Consider the following 19,429-nt stretch of genomic DNA (forward strand, 5'->3'; position numbering starts at 1 on the left):
CAGGTGAGGAACAGGGGTGTGGACATGGCTGAAAACCTTTACAAACTTTCTTTTCCTCCAGCTGTTGCTCTGTGCCGTTGCTTTCAGTGTCTAGTTTCCTCTTCTCTGTCTTGGGCTTTTCCTCAGTCTTGGAGTCTTTGGAAGAACCTGTGTCTGCTGCTAAAAGAATAAAAAGGAGGGATTTTTATTGAAGGGACCCAACAAATCAGGGATTCTGATCATGTACCAGGCATCATATTTATATATATTGTAATTGTGCAGACTATTATGTATATTTCCACACATCTATGACCTTATACCACAGTTTGTCTGCAGAATTTCCCATCACTGAGCTCAACTGCTTTCAAACAATGGCCTTTAAAACTACATAAAGATACATGTTTTTCTAGTAATACATGTACTGGTTTCACCACTTCCAATTAATTCTCCTAGTCCAATCGTTTAAATCGACGTTAGGCAGTCCAAATGCTCTTTATCCGTGAAAATGCAGCTGAATGTGCTGAATGTTTCGGCGTCCGTTGTACCGTTTTTAAATACCAAATTCACAATTACCTAATCCCCTTTATAAAGTACAAAGTAAACGATCTAACACAAAGAATCAGTCTTGACAGGGAATTCGGTCGATGTGCTTTTGCTACCAAATCACAACGTTGCATACACTATTTCATTCTTTACTTCTTAAACCATAAAAACTACATATACTATAGTCATGAAGTGTCAAACCTCGCATAAGTCATAAAATAAAGTTTATCTTCGTCAAATTCACATACTGCAGATCACTGGTTTCTTTAGCCGAGGAACATGCTCAGATCTACGGTTACAGCCTTCACGCCAGGTCGGGGATTTGCGCTCACGAGTTTCACTTTCAGGCCTGTCGTCCTTTAGAGCGGTTTTAGTAGTGAAAACAGCATTTTGAATTATCTTCAACTCTTTCCATATCAAAATACTTTCATCAACGACGAAAAGGGTGGTACTATGAATTTTAAAAGCTTATTAGTTTTACTTATATAAATCCAGTTACTACCAAAGTGCCCTGTCTCCTACACAGCCTAAAATACAAAGTATGTTTTAAAAATAAAATACAAATGACAGATATCCTTTACCTGTAGTTTGTGTGGGTTCGGGAAGGTCTCCAAACAAATCCATCCCGTCTTACAGACGAGCTATGGGCTCGGTCCCTCAACACAAAAGCGGCTGCTATTTTTCTTGAGCCCCTGAGGCTTTGGGAAAGCTGAAACGCTCCTCTGCCCCTTTTCAGAAAAGAAACTCTCGTGTCACCTAGTGAGAACCCAAACCACAATTCACCAAGGAAAACTCAAAATCACAGCGAGATCCGGATCCGCATATGACGAGGGTTTCAGTATTTTTGCTCCGATCAAAGCGAAACGGTTTCCCTCCGCTCGGGCCCAGTATCGCTTCCGAGAGCGTTGCAGCTGGGTGTCGCTGTAGGCCTGGACATACAGCGCCAAGGCCGCGCCAGCACTGTTTTAACCTATAGTTACCACCATCTGATAACAAGCGTTGGTGGTATAGTGGTGAGCATAGCTGCCTTCCAAGCAGTTGACCCGGGTTCGATTCCCGGCCAACGCAGTAATATTTTCCCCCTCGTTTTTAAATTCTAGTAATGTATGAAATATGTTATTATTGGACATTTATGTGAGTACTGTAAATGTTGGGTAATTATTTCTGTGCTTTGGCAGCATTGTAAGTCATCGGTCAAGCCAATAAAGCTCTTTTCAAATTTGAATTTAAAAAAAAGACTGACCGCTGATTTACATTCAGCCAATGGACGATAAAAAAACACATACTTCTTGTACTATCCAGGGGGCGAAGAATAGATTAAAAATTACAGTTCACAACAAGAGAGTCATGAGCAACAGAATACCCCCTCCCCGCAAAAACGTGCAGCAATAACAACAAAACAGGGTGATACTGTCTCACATTAATGTTTTATGTGATGTCTGTATTATATAAATGTATGTAGCGTTGCATTAATTGCATCTGCCTTGGCAACACCGTAATTCATCGGATATGCCAATAAAGCTCTTTGAATTGGAATATTACCTTTTGCAGCCCATGCCGCCTCTTGGTGAGACCTCCAACCGACAGGGGCGCTGTCTTGTGAAGCCCCAATGAGTTCACCCATCATACTTTTGTTTTGTGTTTAGGTGTTCATGACAGGCATGGCGATGCGTGCTGTTGAGTGTACCGGGATAATTACAGCGCTACAGTTGTCTGCATTCTGAGCATATCTCCGTACGCAACCTTTCTGAATTTCGCTGCCAATTTGTTTAGATAATTTCTGGTTTACAGATACCCGTTTGTAAGTGGTCGCTGGGGCCTACTCAGGCTGCCCCGGGTCTTGATTCGGACGATGGCGGCAGGAGGAGGCACTGGACCCCCGCAGGTCGGAGATGTGGAGGAGGACGCCTCGCAACTGCTCTTCCCTAAAGGTACCAGCCGCCGCCACGGGGATTCGTGTGCTCTTTGGAGGTGTAAACACCGAACTGCTGGGGAAATGAAAAGCACGAAATGGGTCTTAAAGTTAAAAAAACTTTTTATGCTTAACATTTTTTAGGGTTAGGGATAGTCCGCGCAGAATATTAAATTGGATCTTCTGACCTGAACAGTTTTAATGGCCTCACTGATGCTGGTATAGAGAATACTATAAAATAACACGGTCTTCTGTAGCGGTGGTGCGCATACAGCTGCTGTCCTCCGCCTCCGCATAGTGACCAAACTTGAACTAATCATACTAAGCTTAATTAGACCTATTTAAGACATTAAGGATACGAAGAGCACTAAGAAATCTAATGGATTCTGGCCCCTGAGGGCTGCAATTCTTGCTGACCAGAAGTGAAAAGCGATCAAGCGGAGTTAGGCTTACTGACAAAAAAAAATAGTATTTACTAAAAACAAGTTGGCCTGCAGTAAGGGTCTGTAACCCTTGTCTTGGAAAGCCACAGTCCTGCGAGTTTTATAAGCCGTTAAATTGTCCCTGAGGTGAGATCAGGAAAATTATCCAATTAGTGATTCAGAGCTCAGCTGGAAAGAAACCCAGAAGAGACCCTGGCTCCTTTTGCCAGCATGTGTGTTTACTGTGCAGTCAGATATAGGAATATGAGTGTGGGCCAGATAAAACCCGAAACGGATCGGGCCGCTCCGCACCCGGCGTCTTTTTAAGTGTTGCTGCTGGTGTCCCTAACGCACGCCCACCTCCTCTCCCCCCCCGCAGAGTTCGAGAACGCCGAGACGCTGCTGAACTCGGAGGTGCACATGCTGCTGGAGCACCGCAAGCAGCAGAACGAGAGCGCGGAGGACGAGCAGGAGCTGTCCGAGGTCTTCATGAAGACGCTCAACTACACGGCCCGCTTCAGCCGCTTCAAGAACAGGGAGACTATCGCCAGCGTGCGCAGGTCAGGCCGCGGCCACCCCTGGCTGGATCGGCTTTCCGCCCTAGAGAGTCACGTTTTTGCCTTTCAAATTGGAATCAAATCAAAGTTTATTTATCAAATGCACAACACTAAAGCATGTCTGTTCTGGAGAGGAACCAGGAAGTGCTCGGGTTAGCAGTGGGCCGTCTTCACGTGCACGTGCTGCTGTGGTCTGATCGTGTCCTGTTTCCTCCCTCGCTGCAGCCTGCTGTTGCAGAAGAAGCTCCACAAGTTCGAGCTGGCCAGCCTGGCCAACCTGTGCCCCGAAGCAGCGGAAGAAGCCAAGGCCCTTATTCCAAGGTCGGTGTTCTGCCACGGCCGCTTCTCGTCGCACGTTTGAGTCTGCTGGCCGCGCCGCCCCGTATTTCTCCTCCCAAGACCCGTTGTCTGAACACCCGGCTCTTGGAGGTCGATGCTCGGTAGAGGTTCTAAGGCACAGTCTGTGAAGACAGCAATAGAATCGACTCCTTTACAACCCAGCATAAGTATTACATTGGGATTATTGGGAAAGAAATACATTATGGAAGAACAGCTGTTCGTTTTAAGCACTCTCTTGCTCTCTTTAGACAGATCCCAGTTTTTGGAGAGTCATAATCCAGTATTTCATTGAGAGTGACATTCAAATAATCAGTTTCCAAAGACTTAGAAACTATTGTGGTCATATGCACAGTTAGGGAGCTCGTGCTTTAGTAGGCTCATGTAAAAAATGTATTTTTGTTCCACAAAAATTAAATAAACTTGGTTAAGGGTGACCTTAAGACCTGCTGGCTTCATAATTGAACACTAATACCTAAAGTTCATTGTTCAGTAGAGATAGAGGCATTGGATTTGAGGAAACAGTACTAGAAGATGACATAACAGGCTCTGCTATGGAGTGGGTCTACTTTCCTAAAAATGGCTAGTTATGGTTTGATTTTTAGACATTGCACTGGGTTGGATAAAACACTAGTGGGATAAGCAGACACGAAGATTTATTCTGTAGCTCTAATATGAGTAGAGATTTCTTACCGTCTCTTCCTCTGTTTCTCCACAATGGCAGTCTGGAGGGCCGATTTGAAGAGGAGGAACTGCAGCAGATACTGGACGACATTCAGACCAAGAGAAGCTTCCAGTATTGAATGAGACAGGAGAGCGACGAGGCAAATCTTCAGTTGTTCAGACAAAGCCACATTCTCTGACATTTTTATAAAAGGAGGCAGCTAAAACTGGTGTTCCTTGTCAGAGAGGCAGAAATCAGGACAATGTACTTCTCCTGACAACTTAGTTTTTACAAGTTTGTTGTGTAAACTGTTATTTTTCTGATTATGTTTTTATTATTTTTGAGAAAAACCTTCTCAACACCCCATCCAAGTCTTTTACAGGTCAGTAGGCAGCCTCTAGAGCAGCCAGGGTGTCATGGTTTGTACACTTAGGTATCTCTGAATTGCCAACAAGAGGAATCGGAACAATCCGAAAATCTGCATTTGTACAACTTTAATGGAAATGTTTATATTCAGTAGTTTTTACTTGATGCTAGAACAAGAAGAACAAGACACTGAGCAGAACGTATTCATTCCTTTGGTAAAATATGTTTAACAAATAAAGAAAACCTCATTCAGTTGATTTGTTTTTTAGATTTTCTGCTGAGACAGGTGAAAATAGATGTAGTTTAAAAACATTGTCTTTTGCTTTAAGTGTGTACCATTAAAAATAATGGAGACAATGTTTGTCTCTGCAGTGAGACATAATGATTGCTCAACAGGCTATAGAATTTGCTATGGAGGTATCAGAAACAGGAGAAAGGGACATTTTGCTGAAAAGTAGGGGCTGTATCCTGATTTCATCAGCTCTCAGAAATTCAGCATGGCTGGACCTGGTCAGTACTGAGATGGGAGTCCTAATGAATATCAGGATACTGCTGTTAGTGGTGTTGGCATACCTACTCTCTACATTCCAGCCTGAGCTTGCACACTCTGGCTTGCTTAAATTTCCCCTTAGCTCAATTTGTGAAGCAATTTCTCAATTTGCCATGTAGTAAGATTACTGTACATAATCCAGTAGTGGATGAAATGGTTTACCTCCTTTGGGATGAAAATAACCATTTATTATTAAATGTTATTATTCTTTGCTTTTCCTGTTGAGCACAACAATTCTGGGGTAGTTTGCACAAGGTAGCTTGTTTTTCATCTGTGCTCTTGTGTTCTCGATAAAGCACATTGGTCAGTACGTGGGTACAGTTTTATTATGAAGGTTATAAGAAATCTTAAACAAGACATTTTCCAATTTAAATAAGCTGGTTTAAAGCTTAACGTTTCATGTTCTCTGTTTCATTAATTCATACAAATACAATAATCATCCAGGATTGACATGACTTGTATACAATGAGTTCACTGTATTTTGTAATAAAATCCTCGTCAATCAGATTCAACATACCTTAATTTTTTAATACAGCAAAATTATCACAAATTGAGATTTTAGCATGCAGCAAAGAAACACAAAGACCTTATAACGTTCCTGGTTCTGTGGCAGTGTACCTGGTGGTGTGCCTTCAAAGGGTAGTGTGATTAGTCAGAACTGTGATAGCTGTACATCCGTTTAGCTAAAGTCTTAATCTCAGAAATTTACATTTAAGCCAACTACCTAACTAGTATATGCAAGATGCTGAGTATCAATACAAACTTACCATCTTACCACACTTACTATATTTTGCATATTTGCATGTGATAGGTTTGTCAGTATGATGGAAGCTGGAATAAGTTAGCACACTGTCACTTGCCATTTCTAGCCTGTTAGGATATGTAGTTAAACAGTTAAAAAGTGATTGGCTACCTACAGTCTGAGAGACCACAGGTCCAGGTGTGATGATCTGAGCAGGGCTTCTTCTCTGGAGTTGTGACAACATTGCAGCAGGACAACACATGCGCATGACAGAATAGCTCTCTTCTGAGATGAGAGTTTGACATGATGCTCTACTCGCCCAACTCAAGCTGATCCTCTTTAAACATCCGTTTGATGAGCTGGGATGTCATGTGGCATGTAGGGCTCAGAGACCAGGGAGAAGGAATGTGCTTGTCCAGGCTCTCTTGAGAGGAATAGAACAGAATCCCAAAAGACAGCATTTGTCACCAAGTTTGTCTCCCTAATGTACAGTTGATATTGCTTTCAATGTCAGTCGCACTTGCTACTAGTCTGTGACTTACTACAACCCATTGATTGACCCACTGAAATCATCCATACTGAATTCAAATGTTAATCACCATAATTTTTTTGTCATGTCTGAATAAAATGATAGTGCACCTGCTACCAACAAAATGACATTTTCCTGATAACAAAATGAATTAATTACATTAATAAATGTTTCCTGTGTTCATGGCTGGTGTATGTGCTATAGTTATAAGTGATACATTTCATTTGATGCTCAGTAAATAAAAAATGCTAAAGCAAAAAAATAAAAGACAGACGTTCTAACTAATCTCCCTACCATCTTATACTGTTTTTGCACCAGTGGGCTGTTGTTATGCTGCCTCAGGTATCTCGGTCTCCCTCCACTTCATTCTCCACTTTTTTACATAGTTCCTGAAATTAATACACTGGACATTATGCTTCAGATTATGTCACAGTGGCTACCTTGGAAAGGTATCCATGGAATTGTTTTTTTCCCATAAATGGAAAAAAACATTTTCAAAATGATTCCAAAGGAAAATGGTCCCATTTATAGTCCAAAGAGTGTCCAAATCTGGGATTGGGAGACCCCAGGTTTAAACTATCCTTAAAACTGTAGTAGCTGTTTCAGAAAACTGTAAAAAATGTCATTAAAATACAAATAACTCATTTGTAAGAGAGAAAGCCCTGTGGCCTTTGAGGACTGGATTAGGACACCCCTGGCTGTTGGCTATGCAGAATGAGGCACTTGCTTTGAAGGAAGGGAGTGTCCCAGCTTGTATCAAAAGTTCAGGCAGTATCTGGGGCTGCGCTCCTGGTCCTTGGCTTCAGGCAGTACGCCCAGAGGAGAGGCGGCCATTTTGACCGTGTTCCTACCGTACAGCTTCTTCTCGTAGTCCAGCAGCTGCCTCCAGAAGCCAGCGTTGGGGCGGATGTAGGGACGGCTGCCCCTGACCCACTCGTGGGCCTCGCGCAGGGTCACCCCCTTGTACCTCATGAGGTAGGCCATTACCACGGTGGGGGCGCGGCTCATCCCCGCGGCGCAGTGCACGAGCGTGCTTCCCGCGCGGTTGTTGTGGATGCGCAGTGCCACGCTGTCAAAGTGGTCCCCCAGGCGAGCGTGGGGCAGATCCGACACGGGCACACGCACGCACTCCACCCCCCGGTAGGCGGGGCAGGCGTGGGCCAGCGTGACGTTGACAATGAGAGTGATGCCCTTGGAAGAGACCAGGGCCCGGTTTAGGGCGGCGTCCGCGCTGCTCAGAAACAGGGAGGGCGTGATCTGGGAGACCGACATGGCGCCTGGATCAGAAAAATAACCAGGAAGCAGAGTTCCACATTACCTTCAGCTGTTGTGCCACCATTCCGCGGAGTGCTGATACAGCAGAAACACCATACAATAACATCTGGTGTGCAGGGCCATTAAGGTCAGTATATGATGGGACAGCTCATGCACATTTCCCATTTAAATACATAAAACGTCAAGGAAGGTTACTACGCAGACTTTAGCAGCCTTAGATCAAGGGACGCAAAGCAGGGGTGAAATAAAATTCACATTTCACAGGTGACTGAGAAATTACGAGTGTCACAAAATCTAGCCAAAACAAGCCTGGCAGCTCCTATTCTTTCTCCGCAGACTAAAGAAGTTCAGCGTGCCGTCACACGTTGACCAACTTTTACAGTACTTCTGTACTGTATGTCAATCGTACTTCTACAATTGGCGAACATATTTAGCCATGCCCCTCAGACCACACCTACGCCATCTACCTCATTATGATTTCTAATTTATTGCACATCTCCAGTCATTGTTTACACGTCTGTTTTGTTTACATTCAAACTGTTTACTTGTACATTGTCTACTGTTTGCATATTGTCTTGATGCACTGTCTGCACTTTGTGTTTTTACACTTGTTTTAACAATCGAGAGACTTTCTGTAAGTAAGAATTCCATTGTACCAGTACATGTACCGGTTACATATGGCAATAAAGTTCAAGTTCAAGTGCACCACTGAAAGCATCCTAACCAGCTGCATCACTGCCTGGTATGGTAACTGATCCGCCTGAGAGCACAAGGTACTCCAGAAGGTGGAGAAACTGGCTCAAAACACTACCGGCTACACGCTACCGAACATCGAGGATATCTACTCTGTTAGATGCCTCAAGAAGCCTTGGTCTATCCTCAGGGACCCCAGTCACCCTAACTCAACTTGTTCTCTCTACTACCATCTGGAAAATGATACCGAAGTATACAGACCAAGATCACCAGGATTCGTAACAGCTTCTTCCCCCAGGCAGTAAGACTGCTAAACAGTCAACCACAGCAGACGCCTGCAGTTACCCAAACGGCCGCTGACAAAAAGCAACTTGAACTGATAGGGTGCACCGGTGCCCTCCTGTCACGTTGTACTCTCAGGACACATATGAACAGCGCTAATAGCTCTTATCCTACCATATCTCCTTGTGTTACTTTCGCACAATCTGTAACTGCATTGTAAATTGCAATTGTATGATTTATTGGATCCTAATCTTAACCTAATCCTTATAAACTTCTGTCCTACTTTTCTATCCCTCTTACCCAGCTTGCGGGTGATGCATTTCATTGCCGACAACACAGCTGTGTGCTGTACTATTCGCGCATTGATAAATAAACCTTCATTGACTGATTGATTGAAATCTCTGAAGAGAAGATCTACGAACGCTTTGGAACAGAAAATCGGGACGTTTTGGAATTTAGCACTTTTCTTTAAACACAACACAAGGTTTATCCAGCAACAACATGCACATGCATTGCAAAATTAGCATGTGGTTTCCACAGATGTGCTCTCAAGTGTGTGTGCTAGAAACCAATGACTCACCTGGTTCCTTCAGTGGTGTACCAGACCAAATCCTTCCTCGCCTTCTCTTGTTTCAGCAGTCAATCTGAACTCTGTCCCCTTCGTCTGTTCTTGTGCCCAGAGCCCATCTGCCTTGTGAGGGGCAGGCGGGTTACAAATCAGACAACCTTCCAAAAAAGGCTTCAGGGGCGAAGCACCAATGAGGCACAGGGATAATTATAGACCAGCCGGGTGTCTGAAGAGTTGCTTTCTCTCACCATCGGCAGCCCCTACACTCACGACAAGCCTTCCAACTTGCATTGGGTCTTTTCCGTGCTTCTGATTGCCACCAGAATAAGAAAACAGGCCTCCGATCAATAGATTCACACTCGTGTATCACCAGCGTGTGCGCTTTTGTTACGAACATTTGCATAACTCTGGGACATTGACGCCCCTTTATGACAATATTGTGTTTTTGTATTTTTATAACACTTCACTGCGCTTGTAGAAGGGTGGAAACAGACAACGTACTTGTATGCGGGCGGTATACGCATGTCTTGTCCGATTACTGAAATGAACAACTGCCCTTATTTTTAGGTCCAGACCGACAAATGTGTATAGCATTACAGGGAGAGTCGCATTCAGTAACGGGTCAAAACTCGCACAGCTGGTAAGGATTCTATTCTATTTCCAAGGATTTGTGTTTCGCCACAACTCCAACCGCTCTTTCAGCTGGAAAACTGGAATACTGGAATGTGCTTTACCTCCACTATGTCCTCTGGAACTGTAATAACCGATTTATTATTTTATTTTTCAAGGGGTTACTCAAGCAAGTAATATGGTTTCATATCATTGTAGTCAAATCCGAAAACTAAAAATAAAATAAGCGAGACTCATGTGCAAAAGGAATTTCTCGGCAGAACTATACATCTACGCAATGTCATTGATAAATCTGAAGTATTTTCCGTTGTTTTATTCTTTCTGGTGGATTTTCTCTATTTTTATTCTTATAGCTCTTGATCTAAAATTGCACAAATATTTTGTCTCATGCGAATCCTCTGAACTCTCGGTACAAAATAACGTCGATAGATAACCTAGATCGAAAACCACTTTCTGTCGTCTTCATTGTGTTAAACCCAAATCCATACAACCTGGATGGATTAGAGGTAATGATAATATGATATTGCTTAAAATAAAAATGAAAACATTATATAACTGAAACAATACGCAGTTACAATATACGACACTGAAGCTCGTAATGATATCGACGCTCTAAACTAGACTAGAGGAACTGATACCAATTTAAATTAATGAATTAAAAAGTCTTATCATCAATAATTAACAGTAAATATTATTTTAATGAAAACACCAGATCACCGACATGTTTACCTTTTCGTAAATTTTAATTCCACCGCACGTCTACTAGTTATGTAATTTGTTCAGCTAAACCTCGCCTTTCCGCTGCTTTCCACACTCCTTACCGGTTTGATGGCCTCTACACGTCGCTTCTAAATGGAAACAAATCAAGGCGTAAACTACACAGAATTACAACCACGCGATTATGATGATATATTCGTCAACAAAAGCTTCCACCGATCAGATCATCTAAACATCTCATCAGCATTACGTGTTGTACTTTCAAAGAGACGCAAACCATTAATGCCCATAACAACAAAATAAAACCTGTAAAAGGCATAGTGCAAATATGCAATACTCCAAATACTGGCAGTGTATAGAAACACAATAAACATTCAAATAGCATCGATTTAAATGATTTCATTTAACAATTATCGTTCAGTCTATGCGCTTTAATTCAGAAGCAAGGTGAAAACTGAAATTGGGATCAACAATAGCAACACTATTTTCATCTCTTTACCCCAAGGGACCCCAATCTGTCCTACTGGGCCAGTGTGTCTTCACATTTCCAGTACAGCTTACATCCTGAAGTTGTGGATAAACTCGTTATTGGCTTAACCGAACCAGGTTTTTCCAGGTCGCCATATTTTATTTACTGAACTCTACAGAGATTTTGTCGTGAGAAGTGAGGGAGAACACAAAAATTGCGGGTATATAAACACCGGAGAATAATGGACAGAGGAGACGAGAAATTGAGTCAAAACAGGGAGACGCAAAAAGATTATATTTGTTAATATTGAACACAAGAAATTGACTAAAGAAATACTTTAACACACCTGGAAAACCTCCAGATACACCAGGATGAAACCTGGCGACCCACTCCGTCTTCTTGCCTAATCTCACATATACTTCTCATCACAGTCCTGCAGTCCTCATTCTCCACGCACACCTGAAGAGACTCCACAGCCGAAACAGTTCTTTCCGCTTGTAATTTCAAACCCCTGTTTGTTCCTTAATATGTTGTAATAGCATCGGTATGTATGTGCTAGAGAAGAGCACAATAAAGGACCCATGTGAGATGTATACCAATAACAATCACAAAAATAACTTCACGTGTGTGTCCGTTCACATCTCGGTGAGCTATCTGACGCCTCTTTAACTCTACCCCCTTCCACACGGCCCAAGGTTGCTGTTACATGTAGTCACATGTGAACACGCATTTCAGTGACGATGAGCTGCTTCCTGTCTTCCCGAGTCATACACGGGGTGTCGGGATGAGCTAGCTGGATGAACACCTACGAGAGTCATGGCCGATTTGAACAGGCAGCTGCAGGAGTATTTGGCTCAGTCCAAAAGCGGCGCAAAGGCAGGATCGCAGCCGAGCTCAAGTACTGCCATCGATATCGGCGAGACGAGCTCAGTAAACGGAAGCTGGTTCGGTCGCTGGTCTAGCTCTTTCTCGGGGACTGCCAACAACAGTGCGGGCCAAGGGTCGAGCAGCGGCGTTTCCTGGCCATGGTCCTCCGAGCCAGATGCCTGCCTGCCCGGCATGAGCCGCTCGCAGAGGCTGGTCGCCTTTGGAGTCTGCATTGCGATTTCTGTGCTGTGCTTCGGATTGTCTGCTCTGTACGCCCCGTTGCTGCTGCTCAAGGCCCGCAAGTTCGCTCTGCTCTGGTCCCTCGGATCTGTTTTTGCTCTGTTGGGGGCGGGGATACTGCGGGGACCCAGCAAACTTCTCACGACCCCGTCCCCCGGTGCTGCCTTGTACCTGTGCTCTCTCACGGGCACTCTGTACGCGGCGCTCAGTCTCCACAGCACGGCGCTCACCGCGCTCGGGGCTGTGGTGCAGGTCGCTGCCATAGCTGGGTACATTATTGCCCTGCTCCCAGGAGGAACCGCAGGGATGAAGTTCCTTGGTAGCATGGCAGCGTCAGCCATCAAGCGAACGGTTTCATCGAAGACCATGCCCATCTGACTCCCGACAGCAGACTGGAAGGCACAGATGCTGGGGACAAATCGTACGCCCGACAGAATCTTTTAATTTAAAAAATGCCAAATGAGATGTAGAACAGTCTCCCTGGATTCTTGAACTAGGCTTTCAAGCATACGGTACTGTGCTTTGTTCCACTACTTGTGAATCGGGTATTAAAATGGTTAAATGAGGGACTTTCCTAGGCGACATCAAAGCGCCCCTCAGTAAGGATATAGGGTCTTCTTCGGTGAAGGAATGAATATGCTGTGGCAATTGTGGATGATGTGAAAAGCTGGGATGGATAAAAGCAGTTTTTCTCACAGCGAAAAGAAATCCAACCCGGATCCAGGTGAAGCAAACGGCCCGAGTACGGGCCGTTCACTGACAGATTATGGAGTGTTTGATTAACATGTTGTGAGCGATGGGAGATCTGTGAATTTATTAATCACATTAGGGACACAGCTGCATCTCAGCTAGGGCTGTTGTCTTTAGCATAGACCATGAAAACTGGGTTTAGAACTGAAAAAAGAGACCAAATGTAACTGCTTATTTCGCCCAAAACAATTGTATTAACCACTGTTTTATTTTTGTCACTCTTCAGTTCAGATTCTTATGTGAACCTGTTTTACTGTCTTGTTGCTAGCTAGTGGCTCACTGGTGTGAAAAGCTTACAATTTTATGCAATCGTTCATTCCTTATCAACTAAAATAAACTATAAATGTAAAAATATCGTCCAGTGTCCAAACACCGAGAACTCAGGATTTGTTGTTTTACTTGCCAAGAGTAATTTACTTGAACAGTTATAAAAACCCACACCAGCTGATTCTGGGTCGTGAAGAACTGACTGGGAGCTCTCTAGTCTAACTGCAAGTGTAAACAAAGCAGTCTTGTGTGCCATTCACCTCTTCTCAAGCATACCTGGAACTGGCACACCTCACACTGTAGCCCTCATATGGTGGCAACTGTGAAATGAGAGCAGGAATACAAAACACAGCTCATGCTGTGAAAGGTGGCACTCTGGCTTCTTTCAAGAAACAGAAGAATTAGATCCTTGGATCCATTACCTGCTCGATAGGCCAAGAGGCCTTGTCTTTGTACCCTTTCTTAAGTTCTCATCAGTTATTTGCATTCACCCTGCACTGTGAAGCCTCACACTCCCACTCCTACTTTTCCAGTGCCTGCGGAATACCCTGATCAATATTCCTTGAAATGGGCAAGTCTACTTTCTAATGCAATTAAAGTATAAATTCAAGTGGATATAGGAGATGCTACCACAGTGCTCAGAAAGTGCTGACATTCAGCGAGCAAAAAGGAAAATAAGCATGAAACGAGAAGTTTTTTGGTAAATTTTGCACAAATTTCTATTGCAGTTTCATACAAAAAAATGACAAAACAATATGACAATTCCTTGACAAACTATACATTTACAAAGAAACTCACCTCTCTGTATCTCTGAAAGGCGCCTGGTAATGTTAGAGTTCAGTATACAGATTTTTTTTTCTCCCATTTTTAAGATGTTTTTTTAAAAAAATCAAGGAAAATAAGGATTTCTGTAAAGAAAAATCAGAAATGGGACCCCTCCTTTTTGTATCAGAATGTACTCACCTGAGAAAAAAAGAACACTGTACAGTTAGCAACATTAAATTCTTTGAATCAGTGAGAACATCTCTGGACTGGTGTTCCAAAGCACCTGATCCTTCAACACTGGGATTTTACACACACCTTTGTCAGGAGGCACATTTCTCCTCTTTGAAACCAAGATTCACAAATAGGGTCTCCATTAGTTAGATCCTTCCTGTATATCATTTACACCTTAGATCCCAATGGCTCTGCCCTAGAAAGAAAACGCGAATGACTGCAGGCATAAAAGAGTTTTTCAGTTCATAAAACTGGGAGTGTGACAAAACATCTTGGGGCATATTTTGTTAGGGGGCTGGACATCTTGGGGGACCGAAAGTGGTTACGATTACGTTAGCTGAAAGTGTCAAGTGTAGAAATTTAAAAGGATACATTTTAACATCAGGTTTGCAGGCCTGAATTCATGCACAGCCTTTCAGCAAGTGCCAATGTAGAAAAACAGATTACTAAAGTTAAGAAAATACATTTCCCCTGTTGTCATTACTCCATTCCTGTTACATATTCTGCCATTTTTGAACATGTGCCTATCTTATCTTTCCATACATGCAAAAGACTGCACAATGGACTTCACATTTTCTGTCATGTTGAATCTTCCCGGTTTTCTGATGACACTAGGCATGACATTTGTCTCCGCATTGTAATTCTGGCACAACAAATGTATCTCGATTTGTATTTAAAAAACACACTAGAAGATAGCATTGTTAAAATCTGTGATATGAAAAATGTCAAAAACTTGTACTAAAATGAAATGTATTTGTACTGCCTATAACAGATGGTATGATGAAATGGCCACCTCTACAATCAGTTTATATTTGTTTTGGTTCTTGATCCAAACTATTATATACCATACTCCAGAAGGATTCTCCCCCCAATGTTGTTTCCTCACATCCAGGGGTTTTTGACATACTAAGCCTGGCTTAACCTGACATGATTCAACAGAAAACAGCTGAAAGAGGCAGAGCAGAGACTGTGAGCAGCTTTTAAGGCTGCTGCCGCCATCTCAGACACAGGGAGAGCCCACACAAGACACAGGGCTTCAATGCTTGAATATCTCGTTCCTGTACCATATTTTGTACACCGTATTTTTGAGACATTTCAAAACAATAAACGAGGGACATACGTGTTAGTTGACATCACGCCAGCGGGAATAACCTAGTCGAGCTGGGACAAGCTGAGTCAATGACCTAGTCAAGCTGGGACTGCTAGGTCATCCAAGAGGTGTGTGTGCTTATAAGTGAAGGAGGATCGGGAGGGGTTTCAAAAAGGGTGAAACAGTGAAATGTGTAGAAAAAAAAAAGCCACCTGGGAAATCCTTTGGGAGAACAAGAAACGCCCGCTGTGTAAAAATACAGTGTGAACATCAGAGGCAGTGGAAAGGCTGCATGGAAGAAGCCTGATGCTTGTTAAATGGACCTTTTCCAGTTACAGGTACTGCAAACTATGGGATACCGAAGGAGCCGGGATGGGCTACCATGACAGAAGAAAACCGAGCACATGTACAAACTCATTTATATACACACAGGGAGATTCTGCTTTGAGTCCAGCTGATGATGTGATGGTGCCAATGGAAATGGCAGGATTGACTCCTTTGGGTTTAGCATCCTGGCCCCCCTGTAGGCCCCAAAGCCAAGAGGTTCTTTGTGGAAATGACAGGCTCCCGCCTTCCTTCGCCAGCATCCGGCCTCTGCTGCCGACACGCCCTCGGCTTGGTGTCCGTCTGTCCCGCTGTCCCCCCGCGTTGCCCAGTTCGAGGCTCACATGTCCTCTCATCATGTCTCTCTCCTCCTGCAGCAGTCCTCCCTGTCCTACCGGCCCCGGCTTCCTCGCGAGGGGCCGCGTGACGAGCCTCTTCGCGAGCTGTTCACATTCCCTCCTCCTCCTCCTCCACCACCGCCGCTGCCGCCGCCGCCCCCGCGACCCCAGCCTCCTCTCGCCCCCCGGGCCGAGCCCCCATAGCTGCTCTCCTCTCTGTGCGGGTCTCCATCCTGCGAGCCGGAGCGCCCGAGCTTCAGCCCTCGCTGAGAAGAGCTGCGTCCTGCGTCACAAACACAGAGCTCTTAGGCACCTGCATGGCTCCCGCCAGCCGACTGAGTCACAACATCAAGCCTTACTGTAATTCAGCAAACAAGAAACTTTACCAGACGCACGGATAACAATCATTTTGCTACTGCCAGAATAACTGTCTGAGCACAAGTAGCAAAATCCTAAAAACCTCCATTAAAGACACGGAAAGATTCCCTTTAAACATCAGTGTGAAAGTGTGACATTAATGGATACTCTCGCACTGCAGGCATCTCACGACGCGTCTGCTGCTTTGCGTGATTCTGGGACTGTAGCAATCCATCAGCTACTGTTGAACAATTGTGCATGATGAATCAACTGGACTCCTTTTATAGGTCGCATTCTCATTTTCTTATCAAGGTCCATGATAACTTGCTATTTCCACAATTAAAATGGAAAAACGCTGTTTTTGTAAAGAAAGAAACAGCCATTAGTAAGTCAATGGCTATCACATTGCGTGATGACGTAGGCTTTGATGACCTATGCTTCATTATCCCAGGAGAAAGAGACTCCACCTGTGTTTGGGGCTCGGCTGTTGCCATGGTTAGCACATGGCTCTCTTACCTGGGCCTCGATCGTCAGGGCCACTCACTGGCGAGTCTCTCTCACGGGGGTCTCCTGTGCCCGGCCCGTCGTGCCAGGGCCTCTTGCGGGGCGGCAGCGACGCCATGTCCATGCCCTGCAGTGAAGAAGAGCGCTCCCTGCTGGCAGGGGACGGGCTGTCGCGAGTGGGGTGATCCGGCCGTGGCCCGTCTCTGAAGTGTTCGTGGCCTGTGGGCACGAAGTACACGTGAAAACTGTGCTGATCGATGCTTCATAACATCAGGCTGCCCACGGCCCCTGCTCGTCACCTCCCGTTTCTTCATACGCTTGTGTTCGTGTGACGTTTCAGTGTTGGCTCAGGAGATGACTGTGTGACTGCACCACAGCAAGCAAGCAGCACTCAACCACACCCAGCACAGAACCCTCTTACCCTGGTCTCGCCACCCCCTCCCACACCCAGCCCCTCTTACCCTGGTCTCGCCCTCCTTCCCAGTTCTCTGGCTTTCGTCCTCCATCATAGTGAGGCGGGATGTCATCTGGGGTGGGCAGCAGCCCCTTCCGTCCCCCTGTAAACAATAACAATTAGCTCAGAAAGAAAACGAATTGCAATCAGTTCAATGACATGCTCCATACTGCAATATAAAATAAAACAACGACCTTTGCTTATAAATCTGCGAAAAGTATGCAGCATAAATGACTTGCTATACTTCCATAATTTCAGCAGGGGCTCACTATGATTTAAATTACTCCAGCCCATCTATGAACACAGAATGAGCTTGCTAAAAAATGAGTTATAACCACATGGAGCATCAAAGGAAACATCTACAATTAAAACTGTAACAACATTATCAGGAAAATGACTCTTTTTTGGAATTTTTGTGACAGACGTGACGGGTGAATTCATTCTGCCTATCCCCGACAGACAGCGTACAGCTGGAATGTTACAAATTGCACAGCTTTTCTCTTGACACGTTTCCCTGGTTTTCACCAGGCTTCACATTCATCACCTGTGTCCAATTAAAACTCACGGTAATGTGGAGATTTCTTGTTTATGCAACAAGGCACTTGACTTGTTTCAGAATCATGAATGATCAATTAAGAAAAACTACACCAAAAACATCTAATCCCTAATATATCACTCTAATACATGTGTAAGTAGAGTGACAAGTTTTTCATGATATATTATGGGTATTACTGGAGTGCGCAGCTTCCTGACTGTAGCATCACTGCAGGATAAAACTGGGTATCCCTATCATTATATACCTTTAAACATTGAGACATCTTTTATAATTCTAAATCCCTGCAAAGCTTGCTCCAAAATGACAGAAAGAGCTAACAATGCTGGACGTTAAAACTAGTCAGGAAATGGACTGGTCAAGGTTAATATTTCCCATTTTAAATGAATGAAAAGGAGTGCTCTGTTGCTAATCCAGAATAAAGGGAGCTGGGAATAGAGACATTGTGGACAGGGAGTAACAGTGGCGTCCTCTTACCCGCTCTGGGTGTCCCACGATTCCTCCCTCTTCTTCCAGCGTCCCAGGCCCTGCCCTTTTCCTCTGGTTGATCAAAACTCTCGTCGCCCCCGAAGTCCTCCGAGAAGCCCCGGCCTCCTCGAGTGTCGCTCCGGGAAGGACCGCCCCTCCGGAACCTGCCACAAGGACACGGCTGAGTCAGCCTGCCTGGCCAGCAACCTTCTCCATCACAACTCCTGCTTGTAATGCCCTGTGATATACCCAGACAGCCTCGCCTTCAACAGGCTCCATGATCAGCATGAGCCATGAAGTGGGACATGTATATATTTCACTTATCCAGCATCAAAGTATCACCACTTAAGCACATGGGGTTGATGGGGTCTGTTAATTTAGCCTCAAACAAAAGTTACACTAAGATGCCATAAAGCTGACTTGCTTTAGCAGCCCCAGTGTCTTAACGACAGGAACAACACCCACAAACAGGATAAACCAGACCAATGTCTGCTGCATTTCAAAGGACAGAACCTAAAGCAAGACAGTAGGACAAAATTTAATTACATATCAAAGAACAGGACAAGCACTCATATTGTGAAACAAACTTTCTCCTGACTGTATATAAGAGCTGGGAAACCCCTGCAGGATTGTCAGTTCTGTGGGGCAGACCAAACGCACGTTGATGTCATTATTGAGCTCAATAAAACTGAATCTGCTCCTGAAACTGAAGACTGTGTCCTGCTCCTCTGATGAAGAATTTCCCACAACAAGCCACAAGAATACTGGTTTTACATGAAGGTTACCTGTATATACACATCAAATAATGTATCTGCAAAACTGCTCAACAGACAGTGAGAAGCATGCTAAACTGCATTTTTTCATTTTCTCTGGTGAACCCTATCCTTTAGGAGCCTCTAGATAGAGTGCTTATCCACGATCTGCTGAGACTTAGCAGAACACAAGACTTCCAGCAACAAGCTGATCTGTTACTCCCTAACGTAGAAT

General features: G+C 44.2%; 5 protein-coding genes and 1 non-coding gene across 13 annotated transcripts in view; 3 read left to right on the forward strand and 3 right to left on the reverse strand.

Moving 5' to 3' along the window:
- Window positions 1-1,498, reverse strand: part of ilkap (integrin-linked kinase-associated serine/threonine phosphatase) — a 28,160-nt gene extending 26,662 nt beyond the window's left edge. For 2 of the 5 annotated variants that reach the window (XM_015361593.2, XM_069197256.1), the window contains exons 1-2: window positions 1,104-1,497; window positions 37-159 (exon numbers count right to left, since the gene is read on the reverse strand). In XM_015361593.2, coding sequence (XP_015217079.2) covers window positions 37-159; window positions 1,104-1,146 — 166 coding nt within the window. In that variant the 5' untranslated portion in view covers window positions 1,147-1,497. Of the gene's footprint in view, window positions 1-36; window positions 160-1,103 lie in introns of those variants that run through there. The other 3 variants (XM_069197253.1, XM_069197254.1, XM_015361595.2) reach the window with 3 other exon arrangements.
- Window positions 1,499-1,518: 20 nt separating this feature from the next.
- trnag-ucc (transfer RNA glycine (anticodon UCC)) lies at window positions 1,519-1,590 on the forward strand. The gene has a single exon. It is a non-coding gene; the product is annotated as a tRNA-Gly (tRNA).
- Window positions 1,591-2,140: 550 nt separating this feature from the next.
- Window positions 2,141-5,031, forward strand: polr2d (RNA polymerase II subunit D). The gene is made up of 4 exons (XM_006637866.3): window positions 2,141-2,453; window positions 3,236-3,416; window positions 3,639-3,734; window positions 4,474-5,031. Exons 1-4 carry the CDS (start codon window positions 2,375-2,377, stop codon window positions 4,550-4,552), a joined length of 435 nt encoding a protein of 144 aa, XP_006637929.1. The 5' UTR covers window positions 2,141-2,374; the 3' UTR covers window positions 4,553-5,031.
- Window positions 5,032-5,836: 805 nt separating this feature from the next.
- LOC102692637 (dual specificity protein phosphatase 14) lies at window positions 5,837-11,672 on the reverse strand. Of its 4 annotated transcripts, none has more exons than XM_015361605.2 (4): window positions 11,581-11,670; window positions 10,870-10,896; window positions 9,431-9,541; window positions 5,837-7,877 (listed from the first exon to the last, which is right to left on the reverse strand). In XM_015361605.2, the coding sequence occupies exon 4, from the start codon at window positions 7,870-7,872 to the stop codon at window positions 7,357-7,359; it is 516 nt and encodes a 171-aa protein (XP_015217091.2). In that variant the 5' UTR covers window positions 7,873-7,877; window positions 9,431-9,541; window positions 10,870-10,896; window positions 11,581-11,670; the 3' UTR covers window positions 5,837-7,356. The 4 variants fall into 4 exon arrangements, with proteins under 4 accessions (XP_015217091.2, XP_015217089.2, XP_015217092.2 ...); XM_015361603.2 differs by having other exon boundaries at window positions 10,778-10,896; XM_015361606.2 differs by lacking the exon at window positions 10,870-10,896 and having other exon boundaries at window positions 9,431-9,537; window positions 11,581-11,672.
- A 378-nt stretch (window positions 11,673-12,050) lies between these two features.
- sft2d3 (SFT2 domain containing 3) lies at window positions 12,051-13,445 on the forward strand. Its single transcript, XM_006637865.3, has one exon. The coding sequence runs from the start codon at window positions 12,051-12,053 to the stop codon at window positions 12,717-12,719; it is 669 nt and encodes a 222-aa protein (XP_006637928.1). The 3' UTR covers window positions 12,720-13,445.
- A 566-nt stretch (window positions 13,446-14,011) lies between these two features.
- The window catches only part of wdr33 (WD repeat domain 33), a 48,107-nt gene continuing 42,689 nt past the window's right edge, over window positions 14,012-19,429 (reverse strand). Inside the window, exons 20-23 of the mRNA XM_015361590.2 lie at window positions 18,452-18,606; window positions 17,429-17,524; window positions 16,980-17,186; window positions 14,012-16,389 (exon numbers count right to left, since the gene is read on the reverse strand). Coding sequence (XP_015217076.2) covers window positions 16,160-16,389; window positions 16,980-17,186; window positions 17,429-17,524; window positions 18,452-18,606 — 688 coding nt within the window. The 3' untranslated portion in view covers window positions 14,012-16,159. The remainder of the gene's footprint in view (window positions 16,390-16,979; window positions 17,187-17,428; window positions 17,525-18,451; window positions 18,607-19,429) is intronic.

The sequence above is a fragment of the Lepisosteus oculatus genome, chromosome 13, assembly GCF_040954835.1.
Source record: "Lepisosteus oculatus isolate fLepOcu1 chromosome 13, fLepOcu1.hap2, whole genome shotgun sequence".
NCBI classification, from domain to species: domain Eukaryota; kingdom Metazoa; phylum Chordata; class Actinopteri; order Semionotiformes; family Lepisosteidae; genus Lepisosteus; species Lepisosteus oculatus.